Source organism: Chelonoidis abingdonii, chromosome 2 (assembly GCF_003597395.2).
Source record: "Chelonoidis abingdonii isolate Lonesome George chromosome 2, CheloAbing_2.0, whole genome shotgun sequence".
Classification (NCBI taxonomy): domain Eukaryota; kingdom Metazoa; phylum Chordata; order Testudines; family Testudinidae; genus Chelonoidis; species Chelonoidis abingdonii.
The window spans coordinates 71810837-71825795 of record NC_133770.1 but is presented as its reverse complement, the minus strand read 5'-3'; the positions used below and the strand labels follow the sequence as shown (position 1 = coordinate 71825795).

At 42.4% G+C, this 14959-nt stretch overlaps 1 protein-coding gene across 1 annotated transcript in view; it reads right to left on the bottom strand.

Annotated features, from left to right (window-relative positions):
* KCNH8 (potassium voltage-gated channel subfamily H member 8) overlaps positions 1-14959 on the bottom strand; it is a 375624-nt gene that overhangs the window by 211233 nt on the left and 149432 nt on the right. Inside the window, exon 3 of the mRNA XM_075062450.1 lies at positions 6785-6916. Coding sequence (XP_074918551.1) covers positions 6785-6916 — 132 coding nt within the window. The remainder of the gene's footprint in view (positions 1-6784; positions 6917-14959) is intronic.

The window sequence follows — 14959 nt, the reverse complement described above, 5'->3', positions numbered from 1 at the left end:
TAGATTTGTCCTTGCTGGACTGATATCCCCTGGTAAGATCATTGAGGGGTTTTACAATTGTAGCATAGTTTTTCACAAATCTGCGGTAGTAGCCACTAAACCCAAGGAAGGTCTTGAGTTCTCTGTAGTTGCTTGGACGTGGCCATGTAGTGAGTGCTTCTATTTTATCAGGATCAGTACTCACACCCTCTTGGGACATGATGTGGCCCACATACTTCACCGAGGTCCTGCAGAACTGGCATTTGTCAATTGAAAGCTTCAAACCATAATCCTCCAGCCTATCAAGCACTTTAAGAAGTCTTTCTTCATGCTCCTCCAAAGTTCTTCCAAACACAATCAAGTCATCCAAATAAACTAACACTTGCAGTAAATTCATGTCTCCCACAACTTTCTCCATAAGACGTTGAAATGTGGCAGGTGCTCCAGAAATCCCTTGGGGCATGCGTTCGAACTGATAAAACCCTAATGGGCAGATGAAGGCTGTCTTCTCCTTATCTTCTTCACCCAGGGGGATCTGGTAGTATCCACTCCGAAGATCCAACACAGAGAACCACTGGCTTCCCAGCAAACAGTCTAAGGCATCTTGGACTCGAGGCATTGTGTACTGGTCAACCACAGTACGGCGGTTTAGGGTGCGGTAGTCAATACACATCCGGATTTTCCCATTCTTTTTACGAACCACCACAATGGGTGAGGCGTATGAGCTGCGGGACTCTGTAATGATGCCATTTGCAACCAGCTCTTGAAGATGTTGTCGCACATCTTCCATCTCGGAGAGAGCAAGCCTTCTAGATCTCTCTCTGAAAGGTCGAGAGTCATGTAGTCTGATGTTGTGCTCTACTCCTTTTGCACATCCCACATCCCACTCATGCAATGAGAACACCTTGGCTCTTTCACAGAGTTTCCTTCTCAGGCGATCTTTCCACCCCTCGGACAATGGAGAATCTCCAAAATCAAACTTTGCTGGGTCTATAGTCGGTACTTGAGTCTCACACTGGGGTTTTACAATTGATTCAGGCTCAAAGAGGTCTGCTATCTTTTGTCCTTGCCTCACAACAACATCCTTACTTGTTTCATTAGCAATCAGTATAGTCACCTTTTCCTGGGCTTCAGCAGGTAAGGTTATGACTCCACTGGGGACCAGCACTCCTTCCGGAAGCTCTCCTTCAGTCGGCTGCTCTATCATTGCTAATGCCCCTTTACTGCCTTTCAGCTTGGTACTCATGACAAGTACTTCTTGCTCCGTCCTTGCAGGCACTACTAAGGGGGTTGGACCCATGTACTTCAGCGCCCCAATTGGTAGCTCAGATGTCTCCTTTTTAGCGCTCTCAATCTTCCTATAGGCTTCAGCACAAAGCGTATGGATCATCAGGGTACTCAGGTACTGGTCCCCAGCCCGTCGTCTGCAGTAATCCGCGAGCACCTTGAAGAGACTGGAGTTGGTCCCTATCAGCACAGACACATCAGAGGTCCCTTTTGGGTCAGGGCATATTAAAGCAGCTGTGTCTACCTCTTGCTTTACTCCAGCAACCTCCTCTGGGAATTCCAGGTGCACTATGACATACCCTTGATAGGGGTATTCATCCATGCTGAGGCCACACAGACCAATGCCAGTCAGTGCCTGTATAGGCAGGTGCCTAAGCATCTGTTGGTAGAATGACTGAAATATAATAGTCACTTGAGATCCAGTGTCCAGCACGGCTTTACACTCCGCCCCTTCGATCCTCACCATGACCTCTGCTCGAGGCCCTATCAGTCCTGCAGGGATCCCAGCTGGATGGTCTCTTCTGGGGGAATCTTCAAATCCTGTATGCCTAGGTGGTCTCCGTCCCCAGACCTTCTGGCCGCTACTGGGTCTCTCCCAACTGATCCTCAGCTTTTCATACACTAAGGAGGGGTTCTCTTCCTTATGGCAGTTAGCAGCACTGTGCCCATCCTGACCACACCGGTAGCAAAAGAATTGTCCTTTCCCCCTTCGCCGGGGTGGGACAGTGGCTCTGGATACTGACTTCTCCCTCGTCACAGCCTGAGGCTCCTTATTCCTGGAAATCTTAGCTCGGTCAATGATGCTTTGCAGCTCAGCTATCCGTTCCGTCAGGACCTGCATTTGTTGGGCAAGTTCCTCTGTGGTGCTCACCATCAGTACACTGGCCATTGGCAGTGGCATTGTGCTGGCTGGTTCCAATGTTTGGGCTTCCCAACACTTGCTGGCCGCCTGCCTTTCTTCCTCTTCCCTGACCTCCTTTATCAGCTGGGAGTAGCTCGGGGGATGTTCCTGCCGTTCTCTTAGTCGGAGATGAAGTAGGATTGGGTTCTGATACTGAGTCCCTCTTACAACTTGAGCCAGTCTGGTCTGATCCATCTGCTCAGCAGTCACTGCTCCCCTCATAACAGCTCTCTGAAGCAGTCTCTCCAGCCTCTGTATATAGGCTGAAATTTTCTCACCCCTTTGCTGTCGGGAATTAAGGAATTTACAGTAACTGTCCTCAGGGCCCTCTACACTCCCAAAGGTATTATCAAGGGCCTCTAGACAGTCCTTCACACTGACCCCAGGATCAATGAGCTTCAGGGTGCGAATTACATCTAATGCTGGGCCACTAAGGCTCTCTATTAGACATCGTCGCTTTTCTACATCGGGTACGGCCCACTCCCGCAGCATTTCAGTGGTATGCTCCAACCAGGGTTCAAACTCCTCTTCCCCAGCAAATAACCTTAACTTACGACAAGAGTTTGACGTAGCATAGGCCAACACAATCTTTTCCAATATATGTGCCAATGCTTTTGCCCAATCATAGGCTGCGTCTGCCACCCCTGAGCTAGAGGCTGCAGGACTGGGGCCCAACAAATCTGACATATTAGCCATTGTACAAACAGCAATTTCCTCAAAATACGAACACAATTATTTCCCAATACAGTGGAACACTCAACAGGTGCTTGCGAGGGGTACTGACCCAGGGATCCCGGACGAGCCCCCAAAAATGTAACCCTTCTGCCCCTCTGAGTTGGCAGCAACAAGGGCCAGGTTCAGTATCCAGGGGTTCCGTTTCAATAACACAAGGCATAACCGGCTCGAGCCCCCACCCAGTGACCTGGGACACTTACATACCATACCCTCCTGGGCGCCTCTAGGAGGCAATACTTCCCCTCTCGCAAGCACGGAGTCTGAGTGTAGCGAAATCTTTTTAATAAAGGAAGGAATCAATGCGGCATCCCATTGGAGAAACACCACAAACAGAGTTATAACACAAACCATAACCACCCCCCCAAGTACATTTGGCAATGTCCTTTTCCCCTTAGGGTCTTAAGTCCAATCACTCCAAAGTCCAACAACCCAAAAGTCTCTGGTCAATGCCACCCCAGAATTCAAGAGTCTATCTGTAGAGGTCCCTCCCCCCAGCCTGGGTGAAAGGGGCACCTTACGTGGTCCAGGGCCAACTGCCCTGCCTCTCCGTGGGTTCTGCTTCCGCCTTCTCCACGAACTGCTCCGCCTTACCAGCCGCTCCACTCTGCTCCTCCGGCCGTCCTCACAAACTGCTCCGCTCCACCAGCTGCCTCGTGAGCTGCTCCAGTTGTCCCAGCAAACTGCTCGGCTCCGCTCGCTCTGTGGGCTGCTCCACACGCCCCACAGCTACTCCGCTCTGCCAGCCGCTCCACTCCACCAGCTGTCCTGTGGTCCGCTCCAGCCATCCCCATAAACTGCTCCACTCCGCCAGCTGCTCTGTTCCACAGTATAGCTTCAGGCTCCCCCACTAGTTAGCACAGTACTCAGTGCTCCCAGCTCAGTAATTTCAGCTCTTTTGTGATTTCAGCTCTTAGTGATCTCAGCACATAGTAGGGGAGCCCACTGGTAGTGCACCATTAGCCCAAAGTGAGTTCAGTTCAGCAACCTGTATCTAGAGTCTTAAGGGAATAAAAAATCAACTCTGACATTCCACAGTGGAGAGAGGAGGGGGTGCAACTGGTGCTTCTAGCTCCACAAGGAGCCTGCACCACCAGGCACAAATACCTGTCCCCAACCTCTCTCCATTCACAGGGTTTTGGAACCCATGTCCCTTGTCTAGCAAGTACCACCCAACTGAGGTTGAGTCATTTCTGTCACAAAGCAGTCCCATAGCTCGGCAGTCTGGGATGGGGTAGGCGTGCCTATGCAAATATCTGAGATTTCGCATTCCAGACATTCTTTCCACACTTCCCATACTTCACCACCAGATGTCAGGGTACAGCTCATCCTGACTCTGCTTACACTAGTGTACACTAAACGTTCCCCAGGGTGCATTAATGTAGTCCTGTTTCAAACACTAATACATTAATGCACACTAGTGAATTTTTAGTGTGCACTAACAAGCTTGTTTGCTGTACAATTTTCACACCTCTAGTGCAGACCGACACATCATGTAGACAAGCCCTAAGTGTACATTTAAAATTCACAGTGGCATGTAAGAGTTATAATCTGTTTTATATTTCATGGTCTTTATTTACAATTTAAGACTTCATATGAAAAGTTAAGAGGCACTGTCCCCTCCATTTCTGAGAGGAGAATATGAATCTATGGTGTTAGATACTGAAAAACAATATTCTTTTTTTTTTTTTTTTTTTTTAAAGAACTGAAGTAATTTATTATACTCATTTCAAATTATAATTGAAATATTTCATGAGGCTTAGCAGCTACTGTATTCTGGAGATATGCAACTCTTAGAATGAGAATCATTAGCCTACAGACCACACATGTTCAAATAATCTCTACCCTCATGGCCCCCACACACCACATTTTAATAACCTTTATCTCCCTAAATCTTCGGTAGATGGAAGATGTTTTAAGTCTCAGGGAGAAATTAGACACAGATATGAGATGGCTTCTACTTTGAGGTAAAAAGGATTGGTTGAGACTGGATGTATAGATTATCTAAAGAAATGTACTTAGGTGCTACTTCAAAATTTCTCTTTTAGACTCCTGGCTCAGAAATTCACAAATTATATTCTTTGCAAGAAGTGTGGTGTGTAAAAATACTGCCATTGTATAAGATTTGGGGGTGGGGGGATGAGACAATGATGAATCTATTTGTCAAAATGTGAGGAAAAAATCAGACATTTCTAGAATTCACAGTGATTTAAGAATATGTATTATCACAAGACAAGGGTAACATTTTCTAATTTCCAAATTATAAAATACTGTAATGAGATACTACATTACTATTACTGTCATAGCTTGCATATCATTTCCATTTTGTTACACAGTTCCTATTCCAGAAAGTGCAGAATCAGCTTTCAGTGGGTGCCAAAACACAGAAATCCTGTAGGGTGAGGAAGTGGGACACAGGAGAGTTTAGGGGGCATGTCTACATTGTTCTAGTGTAGTGTAGAGAACAAATAGCCAACATAGGGGGTTTAAAAAAAATAAAATAAAGAAAACAACATTACCAGAATTTAGAACTCCAGCACATAGGCATATCCTAAAGGAATTTTGAAAGATATCCCTACCATGTCCATTAATTACATTTTTCAAACTCTGCTGTTCTGGATTCTTGACACTCAGAGGAATTAGAAAGACGAAGATCCAAATTCTGTTCTCATTTATACTAGAGCAAAAATTAAAAACAATTACACCACATACCAACCCCATCCATCCTACACACAAACTTAACTGAGATGAGAATATTGCTCAGAGCCTTTTCTTCCAAAGTTATTATTCTGAGTTCTTCCTTGACTTTTTAAATATTGTGTTAACACTGTCAAAGTTAGAGCAGGTATGAATGTCGTTTATTCCTTATTTGATTATGTTAGAAATGTCATGGTATTTGTTCAAGAAAAATGCACTAAAAGTTAATCATTCATATATCTGTAGACCCTTTAAATAATTGCAAGTACAGGCAGAATTATGCAGCCCTTAGTCAATTGCTAAGGTTCAAAATGAAGTATGGCCTTAATTTTTTAAACACAAATTAAAAGCAAAATAAAACCACAACTACTCTAAGATGACAAGGCTACCCTTTCAGATCCAGATTAGCCAATACACTCTGCTTTGTGTGTGCCCTGTCAACAACAGCAAATCAGTCATAAAACGAATTATACAAAATAGATGGGTTTATGACTGCTTAAGACTTATCAGTGAAACTCCTCATTGAAATACAAATCCTTGATAACTTCCTATTTACATGAGAAAAATAGAAGCTTACTAGTAATATGCCATTTCTTCTTATGTTAGTGGGCCTTGACAAAAATCCATAATAAACTATAGCCCTTGAGGAAAGCACTTGCTCTCTAATGTTTCACTGTTTGAAATAAATATTATCAGGTCATGCATTTTTTTTCCCTGTTGAAAAATGCAACAGCAGCTTCTTTCTAAAAAAGAAAGGTACTCTGCTTGCATGAAAAAAAATAAAATAAAAAAAATCAGACTTTTCCAGATCTTCCAAGAATGGAGACAGTTCTAGCTGCTTCAAAATACTGCTTTAAAAAATAAAAAAAAATTATTTTATTTTCTGTTTCTGAATTTAATTTTGAATTACAGAATACTCTATTTTCCAGGGCAATGACTCAAAGCTTGTTGAATGTGGGGCAAGATCTAAATTAAAACAAATAAAAACATTGCATTTTCCATATCATTAGTTCTTTGATTTTGTTTACATTTCTAGCCCCAAAAGTCCTACATAAATGTACTCTTTTGAATTTTAAAAGGGAACTTCAAAAGAATTTCCACCCCAACTCCTTTATTTAATGGTCACTACGTCTCAAAATGTTGAAGTATCAATAGTATTTATCAGTGTTTGTTGGAAACTATACAGACCTTCTTTTTTATCTTCTGGAGCAATCTTCACCTTTGTATCTGTTATATCTTTGAAAGAGGCCAGAAACAGTACTACATCTCCTTTCTCATTCTTTATAGGAACAATGTCCAGTAGGCACCAAAATGAAGACCCTGCAAGGATACAGAATGAATTAAATTCAAACAGCTGTCTTTTTGCTGAAAAAATCCAAACTTTAAAGCTGCAACTAATGTAATTCTAATAAAAAATCTTATTTAGAAGGTCAGGAAATCACAGATGTTCAGCTCATGTAAATCTCTTTGCATCATCGGTCAAAGCTCAGTAATGCTGCATTCTGTGGAATCAAGGCATTAATTTAAATGCAAAATTTATCTACTGGGAACATTAATAGAGTTTAATGAAACTTCTCACTTCTCTCAAACCAAATTTTCCTTTGAAATCTTAACTGATGCTGACACTTTCTGTTTTAATGGAGTATCTGCCACTACATTAACTCTGATATCTGAAGCTTCCATGTTTACTATGAAATATCTTTACCTTAGATTAAATTATCAGATTTGGCTCTCTCATCATCCCTTGACAGAAAACCCAGCAGCTAGTATATCGCTTCACTAATTCGAAGATACTTAAACTAATCAGACTTGTGACTTAAAATAGAAAGTAAAGTTTTTCAAATCTGAGCGTTAAACTTAGGCAAGTGAAAACTTAAAGTCCTTGTATTTCACTTGAGTGTTATAATACCCACATTTTATCTGTGAAAATTAATGACAGTAAAGATCTTCCCTGTTACATGTTAACTGCAGAAATAGCAGTTAGTAGCCTGGGTAAAACAATACTTTTTTTTTTTTAATGTAAAACTCAACTTGCCTATTTAGTGTCAAATTGTTGTATAAATGGAAAGATATTTTTTTTTAAAAAAAAAAAAAAGTCACATCATCCTTGGAAAATAGGACATTAAGTTTGATGGTTTTAAGCACTGGGTTGTAATTCACCCAGATAATTCACCATAGAAACTAATTATTGCCAGTGTGTTGGTGTTGTACTGCTGCATAGTTCAAGCACATTGTGAGTACAGCTGAGAACACACCAAAACCCTGATCCAAACCCCACTGATTTTGGGGTATATCAGTCTAGATTTTAACTATAGATGGCAGCTTAGGCCCATCCCTGTAAGTCACAAAGGAAAAAATTCCCCTCAGACACTTCCAACATACCAGCAGACCACTAATGTTCACAATGGGATGCATCATTGTTATTGGACTAAGTATTTTTCATTTGAAATCTGTTTTTGAGTGTGCCTGACCCTGAGACTCCTATATTCTACCCATCTCACTGCTCTTTTGGCAACAATTTAATGTTCAAAGGCTACTTCCAGTTCTCATGAAATAAAACTAAACAATGGCCACTGGGCCACTAGCTATGGCTGAAAATACACAGCTAATATGTATATAAATATGGCTGAGCTCAGAAAAGATAGATTGGAAGAGCAGATTAGAGCTGCTTGCTTTTGGCACTCTTGTCCCTGTCCCCCTGTTTTCTTTCATCTCAACTTTGCAGTTTAAGAAATGGTACCAGGCACTACAAATTTGTTTACAATTCGGCTGTCTAATCTAAATTTTAATATAAAATCAGCTTGACTGCCTCTTGAGAGCTGGGGTTTAGCCTAGCAGGGGATATAGCAGTTACTCTGGAAGTGTTATTGCAGTTCCAAAGTTCCAGCAGTTCCAAAGGAAAATCAATTGTTCCTCTCCCACCGCAGTCACAGCTCTCTGGGGGCAGTTGGGCAGCTTTTAGTTAGGTTAGTAAATTTAACCTGCAGCTGGGATCAGGTTCCCAGTTTGAAGGAAATCAGGAAAGTGAGAAAGGGAGCAAAGAAGGATATGACAGATGAAACAGAATGGGTCTATACTGGGTTTTAACTATTTTGTACACTGTGAAAACAGTGCAAGCAAAGATACCATCATAAAAGAGGGTAGAAATGGGAGATCAGAAGCAAAAGATTTCTGCTTGCTTATTCCCCCTTTTTCCATCCTGAATTTGATTGGTGCTACTTCCTATCCTCCTTGAACTTCTCTATCTTTTTTAAACCATGTTCTAGTCTTGGCCTTCAAAACATCCTCTGGCAAGGAGTTGCACAGGTTGACTGTGCGTTGTGTGAAGAAATACTTCCTTTTGTTCGTTTTAAACCTCTGCTGATTAATTTCATTTGGTGTCCCCTAGCTCTTGTGTTATGAAAAGGAATAAATAACAACACTTCCTTATTTACTTTCTCCACACAGTCATGATCATATAAATGTCTATGATATCCCTCCTTAGTCATCTCTTCTCCAAGATGAAAAGTCCCAGTCTTATTAATTGCTCCTTATATGCAATGTTCCATACCCGTAATCATTTTTGCCTTTTTCTGAAATTTTTCCAATTATAATATATTTTTTGAGATGGAGTGACCATATGTGCATGCAGCATCCAAGATGTGGGTGTACCATGGATTTATATAGAGGCATTATGATATTTACTGTTTATTATCTGTCCCTTTCTTAATGATTCCCAACATTCTGTTCACTTTTTTGACTGTCAGTCCACACTGAGTGGATGTTCTCAGAGATTTACCCCAAGATCTCTTTCTTGAGTGGTAACAGCTAATTTAGACCCTGTCATTTTATATGTGGTTGGGATTATGTTTTCCAGTGTGAATTAATTTGCATTTGGTAACTTTATCTGAAACGATTAATTTGATTCTGAGACCTAGGGAAATTAATGTCAAACAAACTCTCTGTCCTTACAAAAGTATTTACAATACAGAGAAAGCCTTTCAACATTGCACAATGTGCAACATTCGCTTCAGTTAAAATAGCTGCATTACAGTGGATTCAGTAAATGAATAATAATCATTAAGCTTGCTCAGCATTTTTATGCTGTTTGTTTCATGTCTGGTTTTTGTCAGCCATATTATCTTCTTACGTATCTTTTCTTATTTTCCTCCCAAAGTAAACACTGTCTGAACAAAGCAAATAAAAACTGCTGAGGAGACCAACAACTTAAAATAGATGCATATACTAATTCTCTCATGAGCTACAAGTTAGCTCCTGGAATGAAGGAATCACATGATCTGTGATTGGTAGTGGGGTCTTTTAACCATAATGTGGATCAACAGTTTGAATTCTGCACTGTGCCTTAAAAACTGTCTACCCCATTGCAGTCGTAGCAAAAAGGCCATGGAATGAATGGGTATGGAGGTGAAGTATCCCCTCAGCCCAAGAGAGATGATTTCCTAAGTCAGGGTTTAGACCAGGGGTGGGCAAACTACAGCCCACAGGGTGGATCCAGCCCATGAGCTGTTTTAAGTCGGCCCACGAGCTCTCGCTGGAGAGCAGGACGTGGCGTTTGGCCCCGCTCTGGTGCTCCAGCCGCGGTGGGGGCCGCATCATGCGGCTTGGCCCCACTCTGGCGCTCCACTCAGTATGCTGGGTCGGGGACCGCACTACGTGGCTCCCAGAAGCCGTGGCATGGCCCTACACTGGGGCACGGGGTTGGGGGTCGCACAGCTCCACTCCAGAGCTAGCGGGGTCGAGGGCCTCTCCATGCATAGGAGCCAGAGAAGGGACATGCCACTGCTTTTGGGAACCACTTGAGGTAAGGGCCACTCAAAGCCTGCACTCATGAGCCTCTCTCCACGCCCCAATCCCCTGCTCCAGCCCTGCTTCACCACCCATCTCTCCAAACTTCTTGATCCCAGCATGGAGCACCCTCCTGCACTCCAAACCTCTCATCCCCAGCCCCACCCCAGAGCCCACACCCCCAGCCAGAACCTGCACCCCTTCCCACACCCCTGCCCCAGTCCTGAACCCCCTCCCGCCCTCCAAACCTCTCTGCCCCAGCCCAGAGCATCCTCCTACATGCCAGACTCTTCATCCCCAGCCCCATCCCAGAGCCTACACTCACACCCTCCCTCACCCCAACCCCAATTTTGTGAGCATTCATGGCCCACCATACAATGTCTATTCTCCGATGTGGCCTTGAAACCAAAAAGTTTGCCCATCCCTGGTTTAGACAGATCATGAACGCTTTGTACCTTTCCTGAAGAAAGAGAGTAGACTTCAATTTTCAATGCTGTCAAATTTTCACTGGGAAAAATATAATGCAACCCACTGCATATGGTCTGCACATTGAAAAGCTGTATCACACGTTATATGCCCAGGGGCGGCTCCAGACCCCAGCACGCCAAGCGCGTGCTTGGGGTGGCATGCCTCAGGGAGTGCTCTGCCGGTTGCCAGGAGGGCGGCAGGCAGGCAGGCTGCTTTTGGCGGCATGCCTGTGGAGGATCCGCTGGTCCTGCAGCTTCAGTGGAGCCGCGGGACCAGCAGACCCTCCGCAGGCACACCTGCGGGAGGTCCACCGGAGCCGCAGGACCGGCGACCAGCAGAGTGCCCTCCACGGCATGCCGCCGTGCTTTGGGCGGCGAAATGTCTAGAGCCACCCCTGTATATGCCTATAGTAGGATTTTTTATTTGTTAGATAAATAAAACCCAATGTTACTATTACTCTGTTGAGAGAACACTGTTTCAGGACGGGAATTCCTTTCCTGCTTCAGTTACTGCATACAAAGGGCATTGTCAACAAATCATTGTCTACCAAAAAAATTTCCTTTGCAGCTTTATTTTTATGGACTTTATTTATTGACCCTGACTACTTCTCTATCAGAAAGCTTCCTTTCTTTCCATTACAGTAAGATCTGAAGCCTCAAAATATATTTTAATATCCTTAAGCAGAGAACAACACACCACAGGACAGGAGGGAGAGGCAGAACAAAAGAAAAATCTCATCATAGAGCAATCCAACTAGCCCAATAGTTGTTCTCAGCAACACTGAGGTAACTATTTTATGGTCCCCCTCTCATCCACAGCTACTTCTACCCATCCTCCACTCCCACTGTCAAAATTAGCACAAATTGTCTTCAGCTGGGAGTCTGTGCAGAAACTGAGATACTAACCTTTCTTCAAAAAAACCAAACAACTTCAAAAGTTTCAAGTAGCACACTACCTTTATAATGCCAGAAACTTTAAAAGATAAGTATTGATGTGTTCCCCCCTCCAACTACTGAGATCTGCTTAAGTCTCAGTTGTGAGACGTATGATCATAAGTTCTGCTGATAGCACCTGTCCTGCATGAGTATTGAAAGGGCACGGAGCACAAGCTAAACTCTCTAAATCTTGTCCCAGCATACACCAGGATCAAAATAAAACCAGCAATAGAACTCTTGGGGGCTGTTTCTTCTTTGGCTGGTCTAAAATTTTGGACAGGGACCTAGAGGGGATGTCTCCAGGGTATTATAAAGGCATTAGAATATAGAGATGAAACTGAGGCTACATATACTGGCTATTTGTTGATAAGTTGTAATCAGGGTTCTGAGGATTTTGCTGCATAATAGGACCAAATTCTGTAGCAAGCATCTCCGAAATTAGGTGGTAAGTAACTTACTGTAGCTGCATTAAATATCCTTCATTTCCATCTGCCATGGCCACCATGGCATAGAGGGGCAAGGCTATGCTTGGGCCAGGACTAGCAATGCTTTAACTCAGTTCTGTTCACATGAAAAGCTGGAGAGTTAAAAGCAGCTGCAGATAGATTTTAGCAGGGCAAGATGACCAAAATAAATAAATAAACAAACAAATAAAAGTCAGGTTCCTGGCTGCAGCAAAATAGCAAATTCCATTAAAAAAATTCAGCCCTCTTGTGTATACACATTATGATATAGTCTGTAATTGAATGATCTATAGGACCCTGTGGATGCATGGGGTGTACAATGAATAAGGCAGAAGGTTGTAAAAGCAACAAGGAGATTTTCCTGTGTTTAAGGCCTTGGTCTGGTACCCAAGAGAGCTAAGCTCCATTCTTAACTCTGCCACAAACTTTCAGTGCCATATAGAGTCTCATTAATATAATGACTTCTAGGAGGGGACTGAATTAAGATGGCACAGGCAACCTTAATTCTGTCACTTCCTAACTTTGGAGAGTTTGACTCTGCAACCTTAATGTTCTTTTAATTTTTAATACAATATATAGTATGTTTAAGGCATAATATGCAGTGTAGTTTTCATATACTGGTAGATTACTTAGGAACTCTAACATACATAGAGCAGTATATATCCACATTTACTTTCTGTCTTTGTTTACTCACACTTTTCCTCTCTCTCCATTCACCAATTGAAAGTGATGTCATTGAAAGTGATTTGAAATCCTTCAATTACACTTCCTTGAACTCCACTGAACAAAAAGTGAAAAGCTAAGCAGTCCCTGCTGCACCCATGTGACTTTCTTCCCTTGTCCTTATGTGCAATACTTACTTTTACTCTGCTCTAATTTCCTTTTTCCTATCTCCTACAACAGATTAGGAGGAGACTCCATTTAAAAAGACAGTGACCTCCCAGTGTCATAAATTTACCAGATTAATACCCAATAGTTAGGGAAACACATAATAAAATTATTTTTTAGGGTCTGACCCCAACACCATTGAAGTGAATGGAAAGATTCCCACTGATGTGAATAGTTTTTGGATCTAAGCTGTCTGCAGTTCCCCCAATTATTTTCCGAATGTACTAATTACAACATTAGTGGTGGCAGGTTGGCCTACACAGCCCTTATAGAGCACTAATCTAGAAAGGGTTTAGTTAGCTTTTGTTTCAGATCTCCATTTTTTTTTTTAACGATAGACTAGGTTCAATAGGTTTTTTCCAGCTGTAGTATTTAGTGGCTGTTGTAACTAGTGATATAATTATTCCCCTAGTATACTGTAACTGAAAAACAAACACCCCAGTGAGTTACTTGTATTTGGATCATTTACATCAGTGATCTTCCAACTTTTGTCTCTGTGGAGTAATTTGTTAGAGAAAGATCCTCTCTAGATCATTCCCCTTCTCAACATTCCAATCCCTCCACTATTTTGTTCTCAAAGTATTTCCTTCTCTCGACCTCTATTATTTCCCTTTATTTGGCAGTCATACAACCAGCAGGCATTGTTTACTTCCCCTTGATCACCAGCATTGCTGTATGCTATCATTAAGGACCATGTACACATACTTGATGCCTAATGCTACTGGATGCTAATAGCTCCAAGTTCAGAATAAGCAAGTAATCACACTAGCGAATGTACTTTTTTCAGGTAACTGAGAATGCACTGCTGACCCCGAAAACTAGATTAAAAGGAATTTTTACTCTCAAAAATAAACAGCTCATTTTTATAAGTTAATGAAATATCCAATATGTATAATGTTTTATTTGTGTCTTTTGTCTGTTCCTTGCTGCATTGCTTCAAAAACATTCTCTAATGTATTCATCATCACGGATGGCAATATATTCAGCTGGAAGTTTTAGAATAAATACAACATTAATTTAAAACTAAATAGTCAGACAAGTGTATTGTTCTTTGAGCATCATTTTGAAGCCCCCTTTTAAGGAATAACATGAAAATGTTAAGTATCAGAGGGGTAGCTGTGTTAGTCTGGATTTGTAAAAGCAGCAAAGAATCCTATGGCACCTTATAGACTAACAGACATATTGGAGTATGAGCTTTCATGGGTGAATACCCACTTCGTCGGATGCATGAAGCTCATGCTCCAATATGTCTGTTAGTCTATAAGGTACCACAGGACACTCTGCTGCTTTTACATGAAAATGTTAGTTGTTTTCATTTACAAAAACAAGATTGGATGAAAAACTCTTCCTCCAAGGTCAAAGTTTCTAGTCATCTTGTTCTAATCATGAATTGGGGCATAAATTAAACTGTGTACATGAGGTTTCTGGTGAGATGAAGCTCATCACGTCTCCTGTGGTGAAGCAGCTATTTCCACAAACTGCCTTCATGATGTAATTCTCCTGGAGTCAAAAGCTTTTGCATTTACTCCAGTCTTACTCCTCTTATAATGAATAAAAGATGGTTACTCACTTTTGTAACTGTTCTTCGAGATGTGTTGCTCATATCCATTCCAATTAGGTGTGCGCGCACCGCGTGCACGTTTGTTGGAAGATTTTTACTCTAGCAACACTCGGTGGTCGGCTGGGTTGCCCCCTAGAGTGGCGCCGCCATGGCGCCGGATATATACCCCTGCTGACCCAACGGCCCTTCAGTTCCTTCTTGCCGGCTACTCCGACAGAGGGGAACGAGGGTGGGTTTGGAATGGATATGAGCAACACATCTC